Genomic DNA, 22721 nt, shown 5'->3' on the forward strand with positions numbered 1-22721 from the left:
ATAAATAATAGAAAAAAAATAAAATCTCTTAATAAATTTTGGTCAAAATGTATTCTGTTACGTCTTTGGTAAAAAATAAAAAGTTTTTTTTCATTGGTTTGTGTGAAAGTTATAGCATCTACAAACTATGGTATATATACTGGAATTTTTATTTATTTTATTTTTTAATACTTATAATGGCGGCGATCAGCGACTTATAACGGGACTGCGATAGAGTGGCGGGCAATCTCACACTGACTGCCACTGACATCACCACTGACATTATTATAGTGACCAGTGGTAATAATATACACTGGCACGGTACTAATGACACTGGGCAAGAATAGGTTACCATCTAGGGTGATCAAGGGGTTAAATGTGTGCCTGTTTATGTGTGCAATATGTGCTGCTTTTACTGGGGATCTAGTTGTTTTCATTTACTGCTAAGCAGGTATCACGAGATCCCCTGTCACTGAACACAGCTCTGTGTTGTTTACATTCACAGAGCTGTGTTCAGTGAAGATTAGAGTCGATCACCGGGTGCCGGCAATCCATCATTAGTCTAGGTTCACTCCACAGTGTTTTCCATGTATTGCAATGGCCCTAGTTCACACCAGTGTAGTCAGTTTCCGGAGCAGAAAAAAAACATTCTGCATTTTTTCTGCAGAGAACCATACTGGAACACAGCAAACTACATCAAAACTGCACCGGAACTGCATGTGGCATGAACTATAAGCAAAAATGTGAACTGGCCCTTAAAACACATAACGCATCAAAAATGTGGCAAAAACACATCAAAAACGCAATACATGCTTTTCGGCAGCATTCCCATTGAAGTCTATAGAACCAAAATCACAACTTTTTGCTTTCAAAAAAGTCCCTGACCCTTTGCAAAAAATGCATCGGGTGAAAATGCAGAGATGTGAACATGTCCCATAGCAAATCATGCTAAATGGACTGTACTGCGTTTCTGCAAAATGCTAAACGCAGCAGAAAAACGCTTAGGTGTGAACCTAGGGTTAGCCAGGACCCGGTGATCCACATGTGCTGTCACAAATCACAGCACAGCTGGGTCAGCGGGAGCACGCACAGCAGTCCTATCAGGAGGGCTGCTGGAAACACCACCACCAAGCCAATACACATAAACACATACATACCATAATAGTTTGCTCCCAAGCAAGACACACCATAGAACAATGGGATGCAACCACATGGCACCAAACAATCCACAACCCCCTACCTCACCTATCTCCTAGACATGTCTACACAATATTAAGACATATCACCCTGTACCCCTAACAGGCACAGGGTGACTTACACATAATAGGGATATGGGGAGCTGAGACAGGTCTCCCCACCTCTCCAAAGTGAGCTGTGTTCCATGGGCCCCTCATCCAAAGTGACTCCCGTCACACCCACCCAATGGGCAGGCACTCTCGCTCCACTTTAGCGTAATTTCTCTTGGCGGCTGTCAACTTTGTACGGAGAAAGACTATGGGGTGTTTCTGCCCATTGACCTCTTGGGACCAAACAGCTACAAAGCCGTCACTGGAGCCATCAGTTTGAATAAAAAACTCTAGTGAAGTTTGGAGCAACCAGCACTGGATACTGGTACAAAGCTGTTTTAGGCGCCAGAAAAGTCTCTTCAGCATTGTCATCCCAGTTGACCATGACTTAATACCCTTCATGAAGTCTGCAGTAGTGCAGCAATTGTTGGGAAGTTGGGGACAAACCAGGGGTAGTACCCAACAATGCTCAGAAATGCTCAGACCTGTTTCTTTGTGATGGGACGGGGCCAAACCTGAATAGCCACTACCTTTTTCATTTGAGGCTAAACCAAACTACCCACAATATACTCCAGGTTTTTCGATCACTCCGATCCCAATGGCACATTTCTCAGCTTTGACAGCCAACCCCTCTTCCTTTAAAGAGTCCAACACAGCCTGAACTCTGGAAAATTAGTCTCCTAGTCTGTACTGAAGATAGCAATGTCATCAAGGTAGGCTACATTCGATGAGGATGTAGTGTTTTTCCATCCCCCTTGTCACGGATCCACGATCGCCACCACCAACAGGCAACAATCGCACGACCGCGACTAACAGTAATACGTCATGCCCACGGCGTCAGATCCCAGACCTTCTCACCAAACTCATGACCGAAGGACCGGCCGATCTAAAACCGCGTTGTGATGCGCGTAACAAGGCCACACTCAGCTGCACCCAGCACAGCGATTGCCCAGCTAATGGACTACAATCGGTGCCTGCAGCCTAAATGCGCTTGTTACTGGGTCGGGTTAATTACGCAACTAACCCTCTACTGCCACCACCACTTTTGTCGGAGACTGGGAAACTCCCGTTATCAAATATACACTATAATGATTGAAATATTGATCTATATAGCACGGCCCAAGGACCTGCTATACAGAGTTATACCAAACAGTAGCGTCTCTTCAAAGGCAGGGATTCGTGAATTGCAAGTAAGCACTTAGAAACAGTTTAACACTTTCAGAAAGAAAGATTTATTACTAAAAGGGTCAAAGCAGGTGCGATAAAATATTTACAAAGAGATGTCACAAAAATACACCTCCCCCTTAAGTGGTGGCCAGGGAGGGAGCTACACGTTCCCTCCTGACGCCACCGACCTCTGCCCAGAGGTTCCTCTTGGGACGTCCTGGTACCGCTGTACTGCGGGAGAACCGAATTCCGTCTAAACAGGAAGCCGTTCTCTCCGGCAGCACTGCTGGGCCGACCAAGTGAGTGGTCACGGGTGGGTACCAGTCGGCTGTGGCTATCCGAATCCCGTGGCAACTGCCGGGGTGCCCACCTGTTCACAAAACACTTCGGCTCAGGGGTGTCCTTTGCTAACATATTAATATGTAGCTTGTTGAGGTAGAGAAGGAGATTTCCCTCTCCTACCTTCTTCCTCAGGCTTAGGACTACATCTGGCCTGAAGGTAGTAGCGTCCGTGTGCACCAGAACCGGACAGGCGAATTCTGGGCCTCGCCTCCCAGTGGTGTCCACAGGTAACTTCATCCAAGATGGACAGTCCTCGTTCCCTGCTAGCATCCAGGACACCAGTTCCTCCAGTTTCCTGTCTGCTAGGTCAGTCAAAGGTCCAGCTGAGCCATGATCATCGCATCCAGGCGTCTTACCGTAGCCAGCTGTACCCGTGACTGACGTAACCTGCTTTTTGGCCTGAGGAGCAGACCAGGCCTCAACTGCCTCAGTCTCCCCATGTCCAGACCTCTGGGGGTCTCTTCTTACTGACGGGTTCCTAAACTGAACCACTGACATGCCCCTCTGACAGTTACCCTTCTTGACTGTCAGACTGGGCACGGGCGGTTGGTTCCGGACTAGCGACAGGGGCCCAAGGGGCTCTTCCCAGACAGGACCGAGCACCGCGAGGCCCCTAAGGTGCACAACTGCACCCAGGTCCACTGCGCATTGTGGGCCATTCCTGACCGCTGGAGTGGCGGTCGGTGCATTCTCAACCCCAACTATCTTTCCCGTGGATTCAGGCAAGCAACATGGGGTAGTGAAGGCTGCCTCGTCTTGAGCTTGCTGGGTTAGAGAAGGTGGCCCATACTCCTTGCTCAGGTCCATGATGGTAAAACAGTAGGCACCTTCCAGATGCTCCATTACCTCATGGCTCCTGGGCATGGGGTAGGCCACAAACACAGGGCTGGCGTTCAGTGTCGCCCAGACTCTAGCTGACCCCTGGATTCCTGACTGTGCCATTCCCTTTGCCTCTGTGGCTCAGTCAGCCGGCACCTTCTGAATCCAGACACCATTTATCAAAGGCCTGGGCAGCAGCTCTGGAACCCGGGTGCCATGGAAGGGTGATTGGGTCTGGGCCCGGCGGCCCTCTTTCTGTAACCCAAGCATCAACCTTCCTTCCACTCGTAATCCAGGCCTGCTGCCTCTGACCTTTGTCTGTCTGCCTGTGAACACACCTTGGCAAGTGAGATTAACTGTCAGGCTTTCAGGCTCCCAACCCCCAGTGACTAGGCCAGTCTTTTGTTTATTCTCCCCAGCAGGGGGGTCATCACCTAGCCCTGGACTTAAATTCCCATATGAATGGCTTGCCAGAGCCATCTTCCCTGTGGGACTACAAATCTCAGTTAGCTTACCTCTGAAGGTCCTCTGGGACTCACTTTTCAGGGCTGCCTGAGGTGTGGAACTGCAAGTACCAGCCAGCTTACCTCTGAAGGTCCTCTGGGACTCACTTTTCAGGGCTGCCTGAAGTGGGGAACTACAAGTCCCAGCCAGCTGTGGTGTGCCTTCCTTAGCAGGGCAACTCACAGCTAGCGGACCTCTGAAGCTCCTTTGGGAATCGCTTTTCAGTGCTGCCTGAGGTGTGGAACTACAAGTCCCAGCCAGCTGCCTAGTCCTACGCAAGGCCAACGGCTGGGCACTTATCAAGGCACAATCTTCTGAGCCTGGGCAAGGGACAGGCCTATCCAGACCATCCCTTTGCTCAGCCCCCAGAGACTGTACCCCAGCCCCCAACTCTGAAAATGCATCCTTTGTTTCATCACAAATCTCATTGTTAGCATTACCAACATTGCCGTCAACAATACAAACATTATCAATGACATTACTATCAATGTTATTCCCAATGTTATTAACATTAGTAATGTTACCCTCAGTGTCACCACAACGATCCTCAACAGTCACGTTCATAATATCAATGACACATGAGTTCAATACCTCCCCAGGCAAGGGGATTTCTTCTTGTTCTCCAGCTAATGGAGACTCCTGCAGCCCCGCACCATTCCCAGCCCCCTCCCTCTGTCCATCCACCGGTGGCCCAGACATTACCCCAGTATCTGTCCACAGTACCTTGGCTGGTCCAGAGAGTTCCAGAGGGTCTTCTCGGCAGGAGCATAATACGAAACAAGAGTGCCTAGGTCAGCACCCAAAAAAACAGGTGTGGGCAGTTCAGCTGAGACCCCCACTTCTCTCATTCCCCTCCCTGCACCTCAATCTAGGAATACCTTTGCACAGGGTATGCGTGAACGGGTCCCCCCAACTCCTGTGAGGGTCAGGAACTTTCCTGGGATGAGGTTCTGTGGCTCAATCAGCTCTGGCCGGATCAAGGTGATTTCTGCCCCGGTGTCCCGGAAACCAATTGCAGACTGGTTGCCCACGGTAACGGGTTGCAAGTTGGCGGGGGTTACCCGCATCTTCCTGCGAACGAACAGCACAGAAGAAGAGTTGCTGGCCAGATGATGTCATCTGCTTCTGCTCAGGACACTGCGTCCTGAGATGTCCGGCTTTCCCACAGGTGAAACATCTGCGGGTGTCAGGCAGGAATGGCTTGGCTCCAAGCGCTGCAGGGTTGGGCGGAGGTGAAGCTTGACTCACCGAAGTAGGAGAGGTTGCTAGGGACGATTTCCCCCCTTTCCAGCTGTTTGGAGGAGCCTTGTGAGGATCAGGCACTCACGTGTGGATGAAGGTATCTGCCAGGTCTGCTGCAGCTGTAGTAGATGCTGGCTCCCTCTCCAAGACGAACTGTTTGACGTCTGCTGGGCGAAAATGTGCAAGAGTTGATCTCGGATCATGAGATCCTCCAAAGCTTCATAGGAATCAGCTTTCAGTCCCTTAGTCCACTGTCGGAATGTGGTGCCTAAGCGACTTGCCACATCCGTGTAAGAGTCCCCAGGTCCCTTCTGCATGGACCTGAACCGCTTGCGGTACACTTCCGGGGTCATCTGGTACGTCTGGATAATGGCATCTTTTAAAAGTTCATAATCATCATCTTGCCCCACTGGCAATTCAACAAACGCGTCCAGGGCCTTGCCTCGTAGCCCTGGTGTCAGGTACCGAACCCATTGAGCTTGGGGCACATGGTACTGACGGCACGTTTTTTCAAAGGACAGTAAGTAGGTGTCAATGTCACTGTCTTTGTCCATCACTGGAAACTTGGCTGCGCCTATGGCCAGAGTGGCTTCCCTGTGATCTAGGGCCCCGAGGTTCTGACCCGGTCATTGTGGCTGGAGCCTTGCCATCTCCAGCTCGTGCCGACGATCAGCTTCCCTCTGGCGTTCCGTAGTTTCTCTGTCAGCCGCTGCTTGGCGTTCCGCAGTTTCTCTGTCAGCCGCTGCTTGGCGTTCCGCAGTTTCTCTGTTAGCCTGGCGTTCCGCAGTTTCTCTGTCAGCTGCTGCTTGGCGTTCAAGGAACTGCAAGTATGCCATAGGATGCATATCCATAACACGTTTCAGGGCTTCCTGCATCTGAGAAGAGTCCCTGCTGGTTACAGGTACCACGGTGCTAGCGCGCTGATGCGGTGGTGTGACGCTAACATTTGGTGATCCTCCAGTGTCAGTCTCTGTATGCCCATCCTGTGAGGCCGTCTTTGAGCCACTGGCAATGTGGGTAATGGGAACCCCTCCATGTTCTGATTTGCTTGGATATCATACTCCACTAGATCACTAATCAAATCTTCACGAGTTTTGCGACCGACGTCCAATCCTCGTGAGGCACATTCAACTTTCAAATTACCTTTGCTCATTTTCTCGTAATTTGCTTCACCAGGCATAATTGCAAGCAAAGATAGAAGAGAAAAGTAGGAAAAGAAAATAACTGTTGCTATGTGTCTCTCTATACACACATATATATAAAATAAAATATGCACCACTTGTTTCTAAGGACTGTTGCCATAAAGGTTACAATCCTTCAGTGCAGAGCCAACTTTTAACACTGCACTGAAGCTCTTAATGCAATTATCCCACGTACGTTGCCAACAATATGTCACGGATCCACGATCGCCGCCACCAACAGGCGACAGTCGCACGACCGCGACTAACAGTAATACGTCACGCCCACGGCGTCAGACCCCAGACCTTCTCACCAAACTCGTGACCGAAGGACCGGCCGATCTAAAACCGCGGTGTGACGCGCGTAACAAGGCCACACTCAGCTGCACCCAGCACAGCGATTGCCCAGCTAATGGACTACAATCGGTGCCTGCAGCCTAAATGCGCTTGTTACTGGGTCGGGTTAATTACGCAGCTAACCCTCTACTGCCACCACCACTTTTGTCGGAGACTGGGAAACTCCCGTTATCAAATATACACTATAATGATTGAAATATTGATCTATATAGCACGGCCCGCGGACCTGCTATACAGAGTTATACCAAACAGTAGCGTCTCTTCAAAGGCAGGGATTCGTGAATTGCAAGTAAGCGCTTAGAAACAGTTTAACACTTTCAGAAAGAAAGATTTATTACTAAAAGGGTCAAAGCAGGTGCGATAAAATATTTACAAAGAGATGTCACAAAAATATGTACAGTCAGGTTCATAAATATTGGGACATCGACACAATTCTAACATTTTTGGCTCTATACACCACCACAATGGATTTGAAATTAAACAAACAAGATGTGCTTTAACTGCAGACTGTCAGCTTTAATTTGAGGGTATTTACATCCAAATCAGGTGAACGGTGTAGGAATTACAACAGTTTGCATATGTGCCTCCCACTTGTTAAGGGATCAAAAGTAATGGGACAGAATAATAATCATAAATCAAACTTTCACTTTTTATTACTTGGTTGCAAATCCTTTGCAGTCAATTACAGCCTGAAGTGTGGAACGCATAGACATCACCAGATGCTGGGTTTCATCCCTGGTGATGCTCTGCCAGGCCTCTACTGCAACTGTCCTCAGTTCCTGCTTGTTCTTGGGGCATTTTCCCTTCAGTTTTGTCTTCAGCAAGTGAAATGCATGCTCAATCGGATTCAGGTCAGGTGATTGACTTGGCCATTGCAGAACATTCCACTTCTTTCCCTTAAAAAACTCTTTGGTTGCTTTTGCAGTCTGCTTTGGGTCATTGTCCATCTGCACTGTGAAGCAGCGTCCAATGAGTTCTGAAGCATTTGGCTGAATATGAGCAGATAATATTGCCCGAAAGACTTCACAATTCATCCGGCTGCTTTTGTCAGCAGTCACATCATCAATAAATACAAGAGAAGCAGTTCCATTGGCAGCCATACATGCCCACGCCATGACACTGCCACCACCATGCTTCACTGATGAGGTGGTATGCTTAGGATCATGAGCAGTTCCTTTCCTTCTCCATACTCTTCTCTTCCCATCACTCTGGTACAAGTTGATCTTGGTCTCATCTGTCCATAGGATGTTGTTCCAGAACTGTGAAGGCTTTTTTACATGTCGTTTGGCAAACTCTAATCTGGCCTTCCTGTTTTTGAGGCTCACCAATGGTTTACATCTTGTGGTGAACCCTCTGTATTCACTCTGGTGAAGTCTTCTCTTGATTGTTGACTTTGACACACATACACCTACCTCCTGGAGAGTTTTCTTGATCTGGCCAACTGTTGTGAAGGGTGTTTTCTTCACCAGGGAAAGAATTCTTTGGTCATCCACCACAGTTGTTTTCCGTGGTCTTCCAGGTCTTTTGGTGTTGCTGAGCTCACCGGTGCGTTCCTTCTTTTTAAGAATGTTCCAAACAGTTGTTTTGGCCACGCCTAATGTTTTTGCTATCTCTCTGATGGGTTTGTTTTGTTTTTTCAGCCTAATGATGGCTTCACTGATAGTGACAGCTCTTTGGATCTCATCTTGAGAGTTGACAGCAACAGATTCCAAATGCAAATAGCACACTTGAACTCTGGACCTTTTATCTGCTCATTGTAATAGGGATAATGAGGGAATAACACACACCTGGCCATGGAACAGCTGAGAAGCCAATTGTCCCATTACTTTTGGTCCCTTAACAAGTGGGAGGCACATATGCAAACTGTTGTCATTCCTACACCGTTCACCTGATTTGGATGTAAATACCCTCAAATTAAAGCTGACAGTCTGCAGGTAAAGCACATCTTGTTCGTTTCATTTCAAATCCATTGTGGTGGTGTATAGAGCCAAAAATGTTAGAATTGTGTCCATGTCCCAATATTTATGGACCTGACTGTAGGTACCACAGTGTTTTGTACTACAAGTGATGACAACAAAATAGCCTTGTCAGTGGAAGATAGAGAGTTCATCAAAATAATGGACGAAGAATTCTTCCAGGATGAACAGCTGGATCGCACCATTACCTCTTCGTGCTGCAAGGGCCACACTCCCAACCAATCGTGAACAGGCTCTATCCAGACTCAACTCACTTCAACGAACACTAAAGAACAGGCCTGAAATGAAGGAACATTTCATCGCTTTTATGAAAAGGATCTTTGACAATGATCACGCCGAACCAGCGCCACCACTTCAAAGACACGATGAGTGCTGGTACCTGCCTTTCTTTGGAGTGTATCATCCACATAAGCCAAAACAAATCAGGGTAGTATTTGACTCCAGTGCCAAGCATCAAGGCGTATCCCTGAACGATGTTCTTCTCACTGGCCCGAATCTAACCAACAACCTTGTAGGTATACTTATGAGATTTAGAAGAGAACCAGTTGCCATAACTGCTGATATTGAGCAAATGTTTCATTGCTTCATTGTACGTGAAGACCATAGGAACCTCCTAAGGTTTCTGTGGCACCGTAACAACAACATGGACAATGAGTTAATTGAATACCGCATGAAGGTGCATGTTTTTGAAAATAGTCCCTCACCCGCTGTTGCAACATATGGTTTACGAAGGACTGCCCTTGATGGAGAAAAGGACTATGGTGCGGATGCTCGACACTTCGTTGAGAGAGACTTTTATGTTGATGATGGACTTAAGTCTTTACCTACAAACGAAGAAGCCATAAACCTGCTCCAAAGGACACAAGGTATGCTTTCCGAGGCTAACCTCAGATTACACAAGATTGCCTCGAATAGTGTCGCTGTTATGAAAGCCTTTCAACCTGGCGATCATGCCACTGGGTTTAAAGATTTAAATCTTGGAATGGACATGCCACCTGTACAGAGAAGTCTGGGCCTACGGTGGGACCTATTAAAAGATACCTTCGGCTTTCAAGTCAGCTCTGCAGACAAACCATTTACCAAGCGTGGTGTTCTGTCGGTGGTGAACAGCTTATACGATCCATTGGGATTTGTGGCTCCCATCACCATACAAGGTAAAGCCTTACTTAGACAGTTCTCAGAGTCTATTAAAGATTGGGATGCTCCTCTGCCTACAGACAAGCTTCCAAAGTGGGAGTCCTGGAAACAATCTCTACATGCCTTAGATGGAATCAATATACCACGCTGTTACACCTCAGCTTCCCTTGCTACAAGTCAGAGGAAAGAGCTTCACATCTTCTCAGATCCATCTACTGAGGCCATAGCAGCTGTTGCCTACCTCAAGGTAATAGACTCTAATCAAACCCACATAGGGTTTCTGTTTGGGAAAGCTAAGTTAGCACCTAAGTCTGAGCACACAATTCCTAGGCTTGAACTCTGTGGAACTAATTTCGTTGGAGCCTGTCGAGAGTTACAGCTCAACTCTAGGCCAATCCAAGACCTTTTAGCTGAAAAGGGCTGTACATGGATTTTCAATCCTCCTCATTCTTCCCACATGGGTGGCTCTTGGGAGAAAATGATAGGCATCACACGAAAAATAGTGGACTCTATGCTTATGGACTTGAACCACACAAGACTTACCCATGAGATGCTAACCACCTTCCTGGCAGAAGCATCTGCCATAATCAATTCAAGACCACTTGTTCCAGTTTCTACAGATCCAGAGACCCCAACTATCCCCCAGCTACTCTACTTACCCAGAAGCTTGGGTCCGTTCCTGTTCCACCTGGAAACTTTAAAACAGGAAATCTGTGCTATGACCAGTGGAAGCGAGTACAACACCTCTCCAACCGCTTCTGGAATCGTTGGAGAATGGAGTATATTTCTACTCTGCAAGGACGCAGAAAATGGCAACGCCTGAACCCTAACATTAAAGTTGGAGATCTTGTTCTGCTGAGGGACCAGCAAGCTGAAATAATCGAGTGGCCTATGGGACTCATTGTAAAGAGCATTCCTAGTGATGACGGCAAGGTACGCAAGGTGGAGGTGAAAGTTGCAAGACAAGGGACTGTAAAGACTTTCAGCAGACCTATCACGGAACTTGTTCTGCTCTTGCCCTTTGGAGAATGAACTTGCTTGCGTATGCTGCTAGAAACCTGTGACTTCAAGAAGGAAGTGTCTTGAACTTTAATTGATACAACTTGAAGCCTTACGTTATAATTGTTGCACTATATGCATGTTCTCTTTTTTTTATGTCTTTCAGCTCTTCAAGACATCAAGCAAATTGCACTGTTGTTTATTTGCAATTGTATAACTACCGTTATGGTTTAAATAGTGACATTTACAATGCCAGACAGGGAGTATGCTGTTACACAGTTAATATTTATGTTAATGTACATGAGAATTCATATAGTTTATTCTTTGTACCATTTCCTATGGATATTTCTATAGTTAGTTATATGCTGCCATCCAGTTATTTGGTAATGCATTGTTTTTCATATTGCCTTCCTGAGATCTATGACACAGTTCCTTTGTATATGAAGCTCCTCCCTTCTTCTTGAGTACAGCACTTCCTGTGTCATGGATGCAGCTAACAGACCACATGTAACAGGGACACATGTATTCTGCATAGTACGCTACAGAAAGTATCATCTTTTGACCGCATAATACTGGAAACCATTCATTCTGCTGTATCCTGTTTCACATGTACAGAATAAAGCAACTTCTGGATGAACACAGTATTGGTGAGTTCAGCTATCTGATAAGGATTGTCCACAGTGATTATATCTGCTTATACAGGCTAGGCAGAGAGGTCTCACAAGGGATAAATTGCTACCACAACAATCTGAGTCATAATAGAGTTGATTCTGGCCAGGTCAGTGGATTGCTTTAAAAAAGTCCTGGATTGTTTCTTGGATACACAGAATATAACTGGATACTAACATTTATAGGTAACGTTGATCCAGGGAATATCCGATCACCTCTCGGGGGATCAGGAAGGAATTGGATCATGCTTTGCTGGTTTTTTTGCCTTCCTCTGGATCAACTGTGGGTGTAGGATTATAACTTGTGTTTTTTGTTTTTTTATGGTTGAACTGGATGGACTTTTGTCTTTTTTCAGCCAGACTAACTATGTAACATAAACACTTATGTCCAAGAAGTAAGAGGGATGAGGCGCCAATGTATTTTTGCATGCTTTTATGGACATCACAGTGGAGGAAGACCATTTGGCTTTTTACATTGCTTATTACAAATCTGAAAGCCACCTTCATGTCACTAGCTTGCTTTAGCATGTTCATGTTTGTCTGTTTTCAGCATTAAAGATCATCGATAGTCCATCACCTATTGAAGCGCTCCTAGGAGAGAATGTGACAATCTCTTGTGTGCTAATTGACAAAGATCAACCAAAAAAGGATCTGGATCTGTCTATGGATTACTTGCTCTGGGAGATGATTTCATTGCGTGGAAGTGAACAAAAAGTATATCAGCTTAGAAATGGCCGCCATGCACCATATAGACAAAAGTCTCATGTTGAAGAGATTGAATTTAAAAGTGGCAATGCCAGTCTCACCCTGTACAATGTTCAGAAAAGTGATGAAGGGAAATACATCTGTAATGTGTTTGTTGCAGGGAACCTGCTCACAGCTGTTCGCAAGGTGGAGATATCAGGTAGGTGAGAACACTAAATACAATATGCATGAAATTATTCCCTAAACTAGCGCTGGGCCGAACACCCCCCTGTTCAGTTCGTGGTTGAACATCCGAACCTACAGAATATTCGACCGCGAACTTCGAACACGAACCGAACAACTGAGCAGTATCTTACCGCATCTGAGTATGTGGTAAGATACTGCTCAGTTACTAAAATACGGCATGAGTTATATATTAAGTCATGTGGTATTTTAGTAGTGAAATATTCATTATTGTTTCAGCTGTCAGTGGGGTTCCCCGCTGACAGCTGAATGTCAAACGAAGTGTCGGCATTGCCCGGCAATTAAAAAAAAACTTTTAAAAACAGCTTGGGGTTCCCCCTCCCATCCATACCAAGACCTTCGGGTCTGGTACGGATTTTGAGGTGAACCCCCATGCCAAAGTTTAAAATGAAATGGTGTGGGGGTCCCCCCCAAAATCCATACCAGACCCTTATCTGAGCATACAGCCCAGCAGGTCAGGAAAGGAGGGGGATGAGCAAGCGCTCCCCCGCCCCCCCTGAATCATACCTGGCCACATGCCCTCAACATGGGGGGGTGCTTTGGGGCGAGGGGCTCCCCCCCAAAGCACCTGTGGTTGTGGGTGTCTGCGGGCAGGGGGCTTATCGGAATCTGGAAGCCCCCTTTAATAAGGGGGCCCTAGATCCCGCCCCCCCATGTGAATGAGTATGGGGTACATGGTACCGCTACCCATTCAAAAAAAAAGTGTAGTATTAAAAAAGACAGGAGACAGTCTTTGACAAGTTCTTTAATAAAAATTAAAAAAATGTCCCCCGAAGTTGATCCAACGTCATTCACTATGTCTGACGCCGACGCCGCTACCAAAGAAAAAAAAAAAGGCTTCACTCGTGATGCCAACTCTCGCCATCTGACAGCTGTGCCCACAATGACAGTTCTTATATACGGTCATGATGTCACAAGGGGTCGGGGTTACCCTGCCCCCTTGTAACATCATGACGCGCTGTGATTGGTCAAAGCATTGCACCTGATCTGTGGTGCTGATCACTCACTGTGTTCATTCATAACTGAAGCATAGTAAACTGTTTTATTTGGGGGGAGGAGGCACTGTCAGGTTGGCTGTATGGGGCCCCGTGGTTTCTAACAGCAGCCCTGCTCAGGAGCCCGTAATGCTATTAGGACAGCCCTGGCCCAATGCAGAAAATGCACAAAGGTTCATAATAGCCCGTGACTTTGTACATGAGTGACTCCTGCTGTGTGCATTAGATGAGGAAAGGAATTCCCTTTACCAAGATCAAGATGGCTAGGACTCATGGTCACAAGAAGGAGGAAGGGGATCCATTCTACTTTTTTAATTTATAATATGGACTATACCAAGTCCAATTCTGGGCATCAATATGATTTTACTTGCGTACATTACACTACTTATGATGCATGTGTGCAATGAGTATGGCTAATTTTGATTATTTGATTTTCCCAGCGAGGCCAATTGTGTCCTTGTCTTCTTACAACATCATGATTGAACTTGGCAATGAACAATCTGTTACATGTGATATACACAAGTTCTATCCCGAATCTGTGAAAATTCGATGGGAGAAGCGCAGTGCCTCCTCTGAGATAACAGCCTTGGACAGAGAGACTTGTAACAGCGTGCCCACGGAGGCGGATGATGGGACGTTTGATGTAACCAGCCGTATGTCTGTGAAACCATCGAGCCTACATGAAGATGGAGACAAATATTCCTGCATCGTCAGTCACAGATCCTTGGAGCGTGACTATGCCCAGAATTTTACTGTTACAGTGAAAGGTAACTGACTGCACTTCAATATGTTCAAAGAAAATAACAGGATCCCTGCATGGGTCTAATTTAATTCCATTTTGTTTATTATATTCAATTGTTGATAGACAATATAAAGCATCCTTGTGCAGGCAGTCCTATTCAGTGCTTCGCAAGGCTGCCAAATTGTGAGCAGCAGCTGTGTTCTCGTGAAAGCATGGGGAACTGAATGCTGTGAACATTGATTATTTTTAATCCCCATGCTGCTAGCATTAGTAAATAGGTAGGAAAGTATATCGTATTTAATTATTTTTATTACTTCCTGGTTTCTTGCCTAGGCAAAATATGTCATACATCCAAGGAGTATTCAGGAAGGGAGTGATTGTCTCAGCTAAGCACATTCTCCTGCATGCATGCATGCCTGAGCTAAGGGCAGATGGATTCCAGGAAGTCCAGTTAGGTTCATATATATTTGGACACAGGCACAATTTTAGTTTTTTTTCAGGTATTTACCAAAATATATTCAAGCTATAGTTATATAATGGATATGGGCGGAAAATGCACACTCAGGTTTAATTTGAGGGTATGTACATCCAAATTGGAGGAAGGGTTTAGGAATTACAGCTCTTAAGAGTAGCTATCCCCCCTTTTTCAAAGGACAAAAAGTAACTGGACAATTGAATGAAAAGCTGTTTCATGGCCAGGTGTGGGCTACTCCTTCATTATTTCTTCATCAGTTACGCAGGTAAAAGGACTGGAGTTGATTCTAAGTGCGGGATTTGCATTTGGAATCTATTGCTGTGAACCTACATCATGCGTTGAAAGGAGCTGTCCATGCAAGTGAAACAGGCCATTGTAAGGCTTCAAAAACTAAACAAATCCCTCAGAGAGATCCCAGCAACATTAGGCGTGGCCAAATCAATACTTTGGTACATTCCGAAGAAAGAAGAATGCATTGGTGAGCTCAGCAACATAAAAAGGCATGGATGTCCACGGAAGACAACAGTGGTGGATGATCGCAGGATCATCATGATCTATGGTAAAGAAAAACCCATTCACAACATCCAGACAAGTGAAGGACACTCTCCAGGAGGTGGGCATATTATTCTCAAAGTCTGCAATCAAGAGAAGACTTCACGAGAGCAAATACAGAGGGTTCACAACAAGTTACAAACCATTTATAAGCCTGAAGAATAGAGGAGCCAGATTAGACTTTGCCAAAAACATCTAAAAAAGCCGGACCTGTTCTGGAAAAGCATTCTTTGGACGGATGAAACTAAGATGAATCTGTACCAGAATGACGGGAAGAAAAAAGTGTGGAGAAGGCTTGGAACAGCTCATGATCCAAAGAACACAACATCATCTGTAAAACATGGTGGGCCTCCACTGCCACTAAAGGATTCTCAACAAAATATTAAAAAGGAACATTTTATTTGTGATTATATTCATTTGTCCAATTACATTTGAGCCCCTGAAAATGGAGGGACTGTGTATAAAAATGGTTGCAGTTCCTAAACTTTGTACTTGATATTTATGTTCAACCCCTTGAATTAAAGCTGAAAGTCTGCACTTCAAAGTCATTTGGATTATTTAATTTAAATTTATTCTGGTGGCATACAGAGCCAAAAGAATGAAAATTGTGCCTGTCTCCAAATATATATGGACCTAACTGTAGATGCTACATGTATCACTTGCCCTTACTCAAGATGGCCACGTCCAGAAATGCTAGAGGGTGGTTTTTCAAAGTGATTTCTTAACAAAATAAAGAACAAATACATAGATAGGGGGGTTTGCTTTGAATATTAAAAATGAATTAGTGTTTTTGAAGCAGTGAAGATCCTCTTTAAGCTGTGCTGTGGTGTTCCATACCTCTGTAAATAAACTTCTTTTCCATAAAATGGTCATATAACTTCAGTCCAGGGTCCCATACCAGGGTCCTGCTTCAGAGTAGCCCCAAACTTGGTCAAACGATTACATCTGAAGTGTACGGTCCTGCTTCCAACTTCCCACAGGCCAAAAAGTGAACAAGGCCTGACCCCTTCCCAGATGGTGGTGGGCTGCACCCCAGCAGATTGCAGTTGGGCCCCCACCGTTCACAACCTCCCTCCACCCGTGGCCCTGTGCCTATTCGTCTCCCATCCCTGAGCACAGATATCAAGATCTCCTCCTTGTCTCCTCCCCACACAGCACATAGCTGCTAGTGTGGGATAGGATGCAGTGTGTGTAGCTGGTCACTGCATCCGTGCTGCCATTCTGAACAGAGAGTTCCACCGGTCAGAACTGTAACACAGTACCCAGCTATACACTGTACAGATCCTAGCACTGTGTTATACGATTTCAGTTTCAGCTATGTGCTGTGTGGGGAGGAGAAAAGAAGGAGATCTTGCTGCCAGTCTGTGTGCAGTGCAGGGATGGGAGAAAGAACTCTGCTGAGTTCCCTGCCAGCAGTGACCCCTGTCCTCTGTCCTGCCAGCAGTGACCCCTGTCCTCTGTCCTGCCAGCAGTGACCCCTGTCTTCTGCCCAGCCAGCAGTGACCCCTGTCCTCTGCCCTGCCAACGCTGACTCCTGTCCTCTGCCCTGCCAGTGCTGACCCCTATCTCTCTGCCCTGCCACCAGTGACCCCTGTCCTCTGCCCTGCCACCAGTGACCCCTGTCCTCTCTTAGCAGTGGTGCCCCTGTCCTATCTCCTGCCAGCCTCTGTCCTCTCTCCTGCCAACAGTGACTCCTATCCTCTGCCCTGCCAGCAGTGACCCCTATCCTCTGCCCTCCCAGCAGTGACCCCTGTCCTCTGCCCTCCCAGCAGTGACCCCTATCCTCTGCCCTCCTAGCAGTGATCTCTGTCCTCTGTCCTGCTAACAGTGATCCCTGTCCTCTGCCCTGCCAGCAGTGATCCCTGTCCTCTGCCCTGCCAGCAGTGATCCCTGTCCTCTGCCCTGCCAGCAGTGACCCTTGTCCTCTCTTGGCAGTGGTGCCCCTGTCCTATCTCCTGCCAGCCTCTGTCCTCTGGCCTTGCAAAGGTGACCCCTCCCTCTGTCCTGCCAGAGGTGACACCTGTCCTGACCCCTGTCCTCTCTCCTGCCAGTGGTGACCCCTGTCCTCTCTCCTGCCAGCTGTTACCCCTGTCCTCTCTCCTGCCAGCGGTGACCCCTGTCCTCTCCTGGCAGTGGTGCCCCGCCCTATCTCCTGCCAGAGGTGATCCCTGTCCTCTGCCCTGCCAGAGGTGACCCCTGTCCTCCTTGCTGCCAGCGGTGACCCCTGTTATCTCTACTGCCAGCTGTGACCCCTGTCCTCTCTCCTGCCACCAGTAACCCCTGTATTCTCTCTTGCCAGCAGTGACCCCTGTTCTCTGCCCTACCAACAGTGATCCCTGTCCTCTCTCTTGCCAGCATTGACCCCTGTCCTCTTCCATGCCAGTAGTGACCCCTCTCCTCTGCCATGCCAGTAGTGACCCCTCTCCTCTGCCTTGCCAGCAGTAACCCCTGTCCTCTCCTTGCAGTGGTACCCCTGTCCAATCTCTTGCCAGCCTCTGTCCTCTCTCCTGCGAGCAGTAACCCCTGTCCTCTCTCCTGCGAGCAGTAACCCCTGTCCCCTCCTTGCAGTGCTGCCTCTGTCCTCTCTCCTGCCAGCCTCTGTCCTCTCTCCTGCCAGCAGTTACCCCTGTCCTCTCTCCTGTGAGCAGTGACCCCTTTTCTCTCCTGGGAGTTGTGACCCCTTTTCTCTCCTGGGAGTTGTGACCCCTGTCCTCTCTCCTGCCAGCTGTAACCCCTGTCCTCTCTCTTGCCAGCGGTGACCCCTGTCCTCTCTCCTGCCAGCGGTGACCCCTGTCCTCTCTCCTGCCAGCGGTGACCCCTGTCCTCTCTTTTGCCAGTGGTGACTCTTGTCCTCTCTCCTGCCAGTGATGACCCCTGTCCTCTCTCCTGCCAGTGATGACCGCTGTCCTCTCTCCTGCCAGTGATGACCACTGTCCTCTCTCCTGCCAGTGATGACCACTGTCCTCTCTCCTGCCAGCAGTGACCCCTGCCTTCTGCCCTGCCAGCAGTGGCCCCTGTCTTCCACCTTGCTGACCCCTATCCTCAGCTCAACTCACCCCTATCCTTAGCCCTGTTGACCCTTGTCTTCTGCCCTGCTGATCCCTGTCCTCCACTCTACTGATCCCCAGTACACTTCCTTACAATTTTTTGTGCACTCCTCAGCTGACCTCCCATCTTCTGTCCTGCTGACTCACTGAACACTGCCTTGCTGACCCCTGCACACAGTCCTACAAACTAATAGCCCCTGTATACTGTCCTACAAACTAATAGCCCCTGTATACTGTCCTACAAACTGCTGATTCTATCCTGTGCCCTACTGACCCCTGTACATTGCCTTTCTGACCTCCCATTCTCTGCCCCCTTGACATTTTTTACTGTGCCACCACATCAGACTGGCTAGATCCAGTCTGGCATATATACCCCAAAACAGGAAGTTTCACCACAGCACATATTAACCCTTAAGTCGCCAAATAATACCTCAGTAATGCCTGCCTACACATGCAGACCTCCTCTGTAACCCTAAACTGGTAACCTGTAAAGGCTTTTAAAGTGTCACCTATGGTGACGTAGTTTGTCACAATTCCACGAGCATGTGCAATTTTAAAGCATGACATGTTAGGTAACTATTTTTATAATTTACCCAAAAACTGGTTATTACAGTGCCGTGAAAAAAGTATTCATACCCCTTGAAATTTTCCACATTTTGTCATGTTGTTGGGATTTGATGTGACAGACCAACACAAAGTGGCACATAATTGTGAAGTGGAAGGAAAATGATAAACGGTTTTCAACATTTTTGACAAATAAATATCTGAAAAGTGTGGCTTACATTTGCATTCAGCCCCCTTCACTCTGATACCCCTAACTAAAATCTTGTGGAACCAATTGCCTTCATAAATCACCTAATTAGTAAATAGAGTCCACCTGTATGTAATATAATCTCAGTAAAAATCCAGCTGTTCTGTGAAGCCCTCAGAGGTTTGTTGGAGAACATTAGTGAACAAACAGCATCATGAAGGCCAAGGAACACACCAGACAGGTCAGGGATAAAGTTGTGGAGAGGATTAAAGAAGGGTTAGGTAAAAAAATATCCCAAGCTTTGAACATCTCACGGAGCACCGTTGAATCCATCATCCGAAAATGGAAAGTGTATGGCACAACTGCAAACCTACCAAGACATGGCCGTCCACCTAAACCAGGGGTAGGCAACCTGCTGCTCCCCAGCTGTTGCAGGACTACAAGTTCCATCATGCCCCCGCAAGTCATAGCAGTAACTGTCAATTTTGCAATGTCTCATAGGAAATGTAGTTCCACAACAGCTAGAGAGCCGCAGGTTGCCTACCCCTGACCTAAACTGACAGGCCGGGCATGGACAGCATTCATCAGAAAAGCAGACAAGAGGCCCATGGTAACTCTGGAGGAGCTGCAGAGATCCACAGCTCAGGTGGGAAAATCATTATTTGAGATATAAGTTTCATAATGTTTGACATTCGAAAATAGGATGTATGACTTTGTAACATTCATTAGGAAATGCATTAGTTGGCCGATCATTTTTGGAGAAAAAAAAGGCAAGACAATTCATAGAGGCAACAATAATAGCAGCAAACACAGATAAAAAAAAAACTAAAAGCCATTAAAACAAGTTTTCTCATCTGGCACACAAATAAACGCGAATGGGACAAAGCTCCTGCTTGTGCGCCACCTAGGGACCATATCTGGCATTGCTCCTACAATTGCGTCTACTGTGGGCAGATATTTACAAAGAGAATTCTGTCTGCCTGCTAGACGTTTTTCAGTCTACCTGCTAGACGTTTTTCTGACCACTGACAGGTCTTAATTGATTTAATGGGGTCTGGCTGAATGTTCAGCGTCTCCTGTTGAACATTATTCTTAGTAAATCAGGGCCAATATTTGCAAAACCCACCATTTTGATCACTAGGGCCTCTGCTAAAAAAATGTACAGTGGGTATAGAAAATAATCACCCCCTTTAAAGTAATCACATTTTGTTGCTTTGCAGTCTAAAATGAAGACATAAACAGTTTTTGTTTTATCCAGCTAAATTTACTCAGTGCACCTGTTAACATCCAAGTGAAAGATATAACACCAACTTGTCAGAAAAAAAATTAAATAAATCAAAAACAGAATCACTGCATTGGAAAAAGGATCCCCCCTTGTGTCAGTATTTAGTTGAACCCTTTTTTGCTTTAATTCCAGCCTTTAGTTTGTTAGGAGATGTCTCTACTAACTTTCCACATCTAGACTTTGCAATATTTGCCCGCTCTTCTTTGCAGAACTGCGCAAGTTCAGTTAAATTTGATGGTGACCGTTTGTGGACTGCAGTCTTCAAGTCATTCCACAGATTTTCAATGGTGTTGAGGTCTGGGCTCTGACTAGGCCATGCAAGGACATTCACCTTTTCTTCCTCCAACCACTGTGGGCTCTTGTTTGCTGTGTGTGTTGGGTCATTGTCATGTTTGACGGTAAACCTTCTTCCCATTGACAACTTTCTGGCAGAGGGCGGCAGATTGTCCTCAAGAATGTGACAGTATTTTGCCCCATCCATTTTTCCTTCTATCCTGACAAACACTCCAGTCCCTGCTGCAGAGAGCTGCCCCCCATACCAGGATATTCCCTCCTCCATGCTTTACTATAGGAATGATGGGATTTGGATGGTGATCTGGATTGGATCCGCCAGACATATTGTTTCAAGTTGAGGCCAAATCATTCCAATTAGTCTCATCTGACCAGAACATATTTTCAAAGTGCGTTTTGGCAAAGCTCAGTGGTGAATGTGGCCTTTCTGGAGGAGCAGCTTTTTCCTTGCAGCCTCCCATACAAGTCACATTTGTGGAGGATTTGTGATATACTGTAGTTGTCACATGCACACAATGACGGCTCTTTGTCATCAATTCCTGACACGGCTTCAGAGTTGCTGTAGGCCGCTTGGTAGCCTCTCTGACCAGTTTCCTCCTGGCTCTTTCATCCAGTTTGGAGCGATGTCCTGATCCAAGGAGTGTTTGTGTTGTACCAAATACCTTCCACTTCCTAATAATAGAATTAACTCTGCTTATAGGCATTGATAAAGCCTTCGGCATTTTTTTGTATCCATCTCCTGACTTTTGCCTGTTCATAATTTTATCCCGGAGATCTTATGACAGTGCCTTGCCACCCATAGTTGAGTGTTTGCTTCAGTTGCACTATCAGGGACTGAAATGCTCCAGGAAAGCTCTTTTCATGCTGAGCTAATCAAAATGACCACAGCTGATCACAGTTGAAAGTCAAATGGCTTTGTGTGCCATTGAGAAGGTGATTAGCTACACCTGGTTGAGTTTAGAAGTCATATTTAGGAGGGGGTGATCCTTTTTTCAACTCGGTGATTCTGTTTTTGAATTTTTTTTATTTTGTTCTGACATGTTGGTGTTATATCTTTCACTTGGATGTGATAAGTTGCACTGATAAAATAAAAACTGTCTGTCTTCATTTCAGGCTGCAAAGCACCAAAATGTGATTATTTTTAAAGTTTGGGTGTTCTAAGTCATTTTCTAGCAAAAAAATACAGATTTTTAGCTGTAAACAAAATGAGTGTGAGTAGTCACAAGGCTCTCTTTTTCTCAGGTAATTCCGAACATTTCTGTGTGTAATCTTTATTGATGGTCTATTTTATGTCATTACAGAGACACCTGCAAATCTTATTCCTGCAATAACAATAACCGCTCTGATTTTGGTTATGAGTTTTGTCATACCATTATTTTTGTATTTCTTGAAATGTAAGTACAATTTTTATATTTTTAAAGTTAAATTATAAATGATGTCAGTTTTATTTTTTCTTTGAAAATTTAGGTCCCATTGATATCAGTCATGTCCACTGCCATGCATTAAACGCATGCACATTAACCTGCGATGTGTCTCGCATTAATAAGCGTTGCATTAGGGCAGATTATTCATTTAGCATGATGGGGGCCACAGGACAGGAGGGGCATCGGGACATGAGTAGGCCATCGGGACAGGTGGGGGGGTTCAGGACGAGAGGGGGGCAGTGTGAGACGGGGAGGGCAGCGTGATGGGTGGGGGCAGTGTGATGGAGAGCAGGATGGCGGGGGACAGCATGACGGGGGATAGCATAATGGGTGGGGAGGGAGGGGGACAGGTGGAGGGCAGCATGATTGGGGGGGGGGGGCACAGGACAAGAGGGAGCAGCAGGACAGGAGGGTGGCAGTGGTATAGTAGGGGGAGCAGTCGGACAGGAGGAGTGCAGTGGGACAGGTGAGGGGTAGTGGGACAGGAGGAGCGCAATGGGACAGGTGAGGGGCAGTGGGACAGATGGGGGATAGTGGGACATGTGGGGGACAGCGGA

At 46.6% G+C, this 22721-nt stretch overlaps 1 protein-coding gene across 1 annotated transcript in view; it reads left to right on the forward strand.

The window, feature by feature from the left end:
• LOC149440763 (uncharacterized) overlaps nucleotides 1-22721 on the forward strand; it is a 55421-nt gene that overhangs the window by 13730 nt on the left and 18970 nt on the right. Inside the window, exons 2-4 of the mRNA XM_089658174.1 lie at nucleotides 12205-12558; nucleotides 14038-14364; nucleotides 22042-22134. Coding sequence (XP_089514300.1) covers nucleotides 12205-12558; nucleotides 14038-14364; nucleotides 22042-22134 — 774 coding nt within the window. The remainder of the gene's footprint in view (nucleotides 1-12204; nucleotides 12559-14037; nucleotides 14365-22041; nucleotides 22135-22721) is intronic.

Source organism: Staurois parvus, unplaced genomic scaffold (genome assembly GCF_062004578.1).
Source record: "Staurois parvus isolate SC_StPar_1 unplaced genomic scaffold, SC_StPar_1.0 ptg001054l, whole genome shotgun sequence".
Lineage (NCBI taxonomy): Eukaryota > Metazoa > Chordata > Amphibia > Anura > Ranidae > Staurois > Staurois parvus.